Genomic DNA, 6,148 nt, shown 5'->3' on the forward strand with positions numbered 1-6,148 from the left:
CTGTCAGCCATACATCCAGGTTGGCCTAGACCCTAAAATATACCACCTTAAATGCCTTAATGTGCTTGAACCCCGGTAATTGCTGCTTGCAGCTATATTTTTTATTGTGTTTGATTGTTAAAACAAAAAATATTTGTTGTTTGTCTCAAATTGGGTTAATTTAAAAATACAGTGGTTAAATTTTAAAAAATAATTATATTGCTCTGTTTTAAAAAAGGTTATAAAAAATGTCAATAATTATCGATACCGAACGATATGAAACATTATATCGTTGATACATTTTTTAGCTATATCGCCCAGCCCTAATCCGAAGCAATACCTCGCTTATTGCTTTCTTAGAACACATATTTGATAATATCTTGTGTTAATATCAGGTCAGTCGTTACATAAATGTGCCTCACTGAATTAAACTGTTTAATTGCTGGGTGTAGTCAAGGGACAAACTTGATTCTGAACAGCATTCTTGTACATAAAACATTCCAGAACAAGTTTTAACCAACACGTCTACATCAATAACCACATCTAACATGGCACTAGCTAGCCAGTATGGTGACCTAGTATAACCCAACAACAACACTTTCACATTCTATGGACTTAACTTATTTGATTTATACCAAAACAAACTCAGCCATGTCAGTTTTACGCTCTTCACAGTGTACAAAACAAGCACAAGTACCTTTCCCTATTCTGGAAATCTAATACAATCAAAAAGATATTAGAGGAAAGCACTTAAAGCCTGACCGCACCAGTCTAAAGTCGATAACCATGAAAAGCAGAGTTTACTGAAGAGCTCTGGTTGTCCACCTAAGCGAAACAAGCTAGATGAATTATTTCCGACCGACTGAAAAGGTCAGGTTTTTTTCCTGCAACTGCCACTATGAAAGGGCCTCTTCATGCTTTTCTACTTTGTTATATATATGCCTCCCAATGAAACAATCTCTCACAGGGACAAGAAAGGCATGTTGTGGTTTCAGAATATATTTTCTATGGTTAATAAAAGGAGTTTATAGTTTGAAAAGTCTAAAACCACTAGTGAAAATGCTTTTATTTTTAATTTTTCTAATTTAATAAGTTAACAGAAAATTAACAGATAAATGTATAGTTTATGAGTTGATATAAATAGTAGGGATGCACCGATACCGGGCCTGATACTGAGCTCCTGTACTCGTACTCGTTAAAATGCCCCGATACCAAACGCCGATACCACACAGCATGTGATAAGCACCATATTCAGACAAAGAAACACCGACAACAGAACAACAGACAGTAGAATGGAGTTAAGGATGTCTACTACGAAGTATATGTATGCAGTGAATATAATTAGCGTAAAGCAGTTACTGAGAGATTGACATCTAATATTAACCAATACAAAATCTGCATTAAAGTTAAGAATGTAAGGATAAAATCTGTTAATATATAATTTGTAGTTGTGGTGCTCCTAAATTTTTGGTGAGTGCTCCTAAATTTTTGCTGGTGCTCCTAACTTTTTGAAGTTGGGAGCACCAGTGCTACCAAGTAAAAAAGTTAATTTCGAGCCCTGTTTTACATTAATGTATAAAAGAAATATTTAAAAAAATGAAAATTATTTTAGGAAAATATATATGAAAATGTGAAAAAACAACAACTGTTTCAAATAAAGCTAGTAAATAATTAATGTTGCACCCAAACATATCCAAAATCTAGGACTAAAAGATGTGTAAAATCACCACTGCACTTGAGCTGACATGAACTTCACACGTTTGAATTATGCATGAAGATTTACTGAGCTGAAAGATCAATGTGCATTTACCTTGCCTGGCCTCCTCTTCCAGCAGATCTGTGTGCATGGCCAGGTACCTCTCCTCATCACACAGAGCCTCTATCCTGGCCTCCTCCTCGGACAGCTGGTAATCGTGATTCCACGAGCCTGCGTCATATTCCGAAAGATCATGTAAATGACCGCGGCCATCGTACCTGCAATACGAATCACGTGGTTAAAGGCGAGAGGAAATTAACATTGGATTACATACAAGAAATACTCACCACACTGAAGAACCCTAAAAGTAAAGCCATTTTTATATTCACATATATGCTTTTCTTTCAAAATGCTACTTCGCTTACAAGGTTTGCTTGAGGAGGTGTGAGAACTGAACAATGCCTGGGCGGCAAAAGCAGACGACCTATGTGATGCGCTCCAGACGGTATACGTATCAAGAGATGAGTGCACTTGCATGATATACTTACTAAATCCGTCTAATTCTTCACTAAAACCATAAAAAGACGCAACAGGCCTGAGTAAAGAACGAATTAACAAAAACAAAAAAAAACGCAAACAACTCTCCTCTTACCTTACATGGTTCAACAAACCATTCCAACTTTGAGACAACTGCCATCATCATTCCTACATTTACTGTAAAAGAAGTACATCCACACAAGCCCGAGTACATAAATACCTATCTGTAAGAACCCATATGGAGGAAATTTTCCTGCGCTCGCTCCTGTATTCCACTTCTCAGTTCCAGTTTCTTCGGCAAAAGAGAGAAGTGGGCGATGAGGTGGCAATCGGGGCCTGGCGGGACCCCTTAGCCTTAATTGCTGAGGAAATAAGTTGTGTATTATGTGATAGAGAGACACACATACACATTGGAAACAAGAAAACAGATCCATGCAGATTAAGGTGGCTCAATGCAACCTGCTGCATTTCAACACACTCCTGGCTCGTTACCAATTCTCACATTTTTTAAAACGACTGCAGCTGAACTGGAAAAAGTGTGGAGCAAGAGAGAAAACACATGAGGAATGCAATATTCGACTGACTATGTGTGAGAAGTGCTTCCTGCAAAAGAACAATGTTAGACTTGGGATCTACAGTATGCACAAAGACAGAATTCATATAATGGGATTCAAATCATATATCACTTCATATGTGAGAACCACCTTAATGCACAGACTAATTTACAGTGAATTTCCTGTGGTTTGCATTTAATCGAATAAATGCAACACAAATGTGACCAAAGCAGATTCCCCAAGTACTAAGAAGCAGAGGCATCACATGACCAGTACATTAGGCCCATATTATGACTCATATTCACTTATTGTAACATTGTACAATAAATTCATAATTCCTATTTATATATCAGTCATATTTATATTGATTTAGATATTAGATTTTAAATTATATAAGCGAGGGCCAAGTGAGCAAGGACTCTGCTTTGGATTTCAAACATTCCTAACCTTGCAAAAATAAAAAAAAATATGAAAACTCTTAAATCAGCCTAAGCCGTTTTGCTGGTCTCCTGAATGGTTTTAGAGGGCCCTGGGCACTTTTTTAGCCTGTCAGGCTGGAAGACAAACTGAATACCAGCGTGGCCAGGCTGCGAGACTAGCTTAAACCAGCTAAGGCCAGCAAACCATCTAAGGCTGATTTAAACTGCTTTTTGAAACATTTGTCAGTGCTGTCAATGCATTGAGCTTACATATAATCACAATCCAAGCAAGTTATCTTAGATCTGTCAATGTCAAGTTTTTTTATTCGCGTTTGGCCATATAAACATCACACAATGCCATCAGCTCCTCCTGTGCTGCAAAACAACAAATACATCCAATGTCCCTTTGGAAGACATTAAGTTGGTTAAGTAATGATTCCCATTAGGTTTGTTTAACCGACCTATCGATCATGATGTTCTTGTCCCCCATCCATGGGATAAGGTGTTTGCCTTGATCGTGGTAGATGGCCCGTTCATCGTCCCGGAACAGCTTACAGGCGTAGCCGAACACCAGCAGCTCCGCATACTTGCTACTGTCGCTCTGCTCCTTAGTCGCTTTATTATGGTCCGTCTTGCTTCCCCCGCGCCGGTACATTCCAGAAAATATCCGCAAGACACACGAAACAAGCGATAAACTGCTAGAAATGTATAACCATTTCTTTAAAGGTGGGAAAAGTGAAATAAAATATGTGGGCTAACAACTGCTCCAACATACATCAACACACACTGAATCAAATATGGCGTGTTGAAGAACGTTGCGTTTCATAGTCGCAGATTCGTTGCACTGTTTCGTTAAACTGAATGCGTTGCTGCTGTTTTAGTTTGTAAAAAAAAAAATATTTAAATATAATTTGTGAGCTTTTACAGCATTTTAACATTTTTGGTATCCACTTAGATAGGAGAGATGGATACCATTATTATTCAAGACGAAAACGTCAACGTGAATGTGAAAATGATTTGACCGTACTAAACTTGTAGGCTACTGAACACAGAAACAAAAAAGTCAGAGAAACAGTACAGTAGACATTCATCGAAAGAAAGAAAGAAAGAAAGAAAGAATAATGTATACTGGGCTGTTTTTAGTTGATGAATTGGAGAAATGGGGTACACAATAGGGACCTTTTTCTTTTTTATGGTCAATGATAGGAGGTGCTGCAATGCAAACTAAATTTTATATGAGTTGTTTTATTTTCTACAAATTTTCAGTGGGGTTTGCAATTTTTCTGCAACACTGTTACCAGTGTTTAGGACACATCGGAATATAGCTAATTTAAACCCTGACATGTGTTATTTCTAGCTATAATCAATGTTTTTGGAAATAAACATCAATATTTGAATATATAATTTAAACATTAAACAAAACTATACTGGAATGGGTAATGGGTTAAGATTTGCATATTCATCCAACATGATGCTGGGATTGTAGATTTGCCCAAAGAAAAAGCAAAAGAAACATCACTTACACTCTCTCTCTCTCTCTCTCTCTCTCTCTCTCTCTCTCTCTCGCTCTCGCTCGCACGCACGCACACACACACATATCTGGTTTAGTATCCTTGTGGGGACTCTCCATAGGCATAATATTTTTATACTGTACAAACCGTACACCCTACACCAACCCTACACCTAAATCTACCCCTCACAGGAAACTTTCTGCATCTTTACATTCTCAAAAAAAAAAAAAAAACTCATTCTGTATGATTTATAAGCTTGTTTCCACACAGTGGCACGAGTCCCCATGAGTCAGTGTGTATTCAGGTTTAAGTTCCCACTGGAATAGAAAACATTGTATACACACACACACAGTTTAGTTATCAGTAATCTTTAATTTAATCTACTCCAAGGAAGTTGTTGCTGTAACTCTCTGATAATATGGTTATAATTAGGTGTTCTTTATTGGTTTCTGGAGCACAAATAGAACACTTTTAATTTCACTTTATGCCTTTTATGTCACTTTAGGACTCTGAGAATTTTCAGAGTCCTAAGGGTGTCTGTCTGTCAGTATTATCTTTAAAATATTATAGATAATATAATAATAATATATAAAATATTATTCTTTTTAATTAATAATTATTGCTAATCATATAGCTTTATAGCTATTTTATATGAATCCAAAATTTATATTTCAGATTTATTTCAATTAATATAAATGTTTTTAATAGTTTTAGTTTTAGGTAGCAATAAAAAAAACCTGCACTGTTAAAAATTTCCTGTAGAAATTACAGTAACTTACTGGCAGCAGTTCGCCAGTAACTTACTGTAAATTAAACTTACAGTAAAACTACTGTATTAATATTTACAGTACCATTTAACTTGCTGTAAATGTATGTACAGTATGTGTACTGTACTTTGTTTTTACTGTAAAATATACGGTAATTTTATGGTCTTTTCTCCAGTAACATATTGAAAAAATATATATATAATTTAACTGAAAATAAGCAATGACAACTGTATAACTTTAAATTTTTTAATTGTTCAATTGTATTCCTTGCAATAACATTTTAATATTTTCACAGATTACAGTAAATGAAAAATACTGTATTTTAATGGCCCAAGAGGATATTTCCCATAATGCAACTTTAAAATACAGTAACGTACTGTATAACTGTTTTACAGTAAAGTACAGTTCATATTACAGTTAAATACTGTGTAATTTACTGAAATCGCTAACAGTGTGTGTCTTTGCATGTTGTAGACAACAGTCACATTTTCTTCAGGATAGGTTTTATAAAGAATGGTCTGCACAACTTTACAACATTTGTGTTTTTAAACCTTCCATAATGCATAGCTTCCATTTTAAAACTGAGAGATATGTGAGATTTGTCAGATATGACTGCGGCAATCAAAGGCATGTTGCAATTGCTGTTAGTAGAGTTGAACTTGATCTGAAACCACAACATTCCTTT

The 6,148-nt window shown here is 35.8% G+C and overlaps 1 protein-coding gene across 2 annotated transcripts in view; it reads right to left on the reverse strand.

Moving 5' to 3' along the window:
• sfswap (splicing factor SWAP) overlaps window positions 1-3,998 on the reverse strand; it is a 121,013-nt gene extending 117,015 nt beyond the window's left edge. For both annotated transcript variants that reach the window (XM_016548269.1, XM_016548270.1), the window contains exons 1-2: window positions 3,647-3,998; window positions 1,790-1,953 (exon numbers count right to left, since the gene is read on the reverse strand). In XM_016548269.1, the coding sequence (XP_016403755.1) occupies window positions 1,790-1,953; window positions 3,647-3,840 (358 nt within the window). In that variant the 5' untranslated portion in view covers window positions 3,841-3,998. The remainder of the gene's footprint in view (window positions 1-1,789; window positions 1,954-3,646) is intronic.
• Window positions 3,999-6,148: the final 2,150 nt, after the last annotated feature.

Source organism: Sinocyclocheilus rhinocerous, unplaced genomic scaffold (genome assembly GCF_001515625.1).
Source record: "Sinocyclocheilus rhinocerous isolate Xijiao unplaced genomic scaffold, SAMN03320098_v1.1 scaffold192, whole genome shotgun sequence".
In the NCBI taxonomy this organism is placed as follows: Eukaryota; Metazoa; Chordata; class Actinopteri; order Cypriniformes; family Cyprinidae; genus Sinocyclocheilus; species Sinocyclocheilus rhinocerous.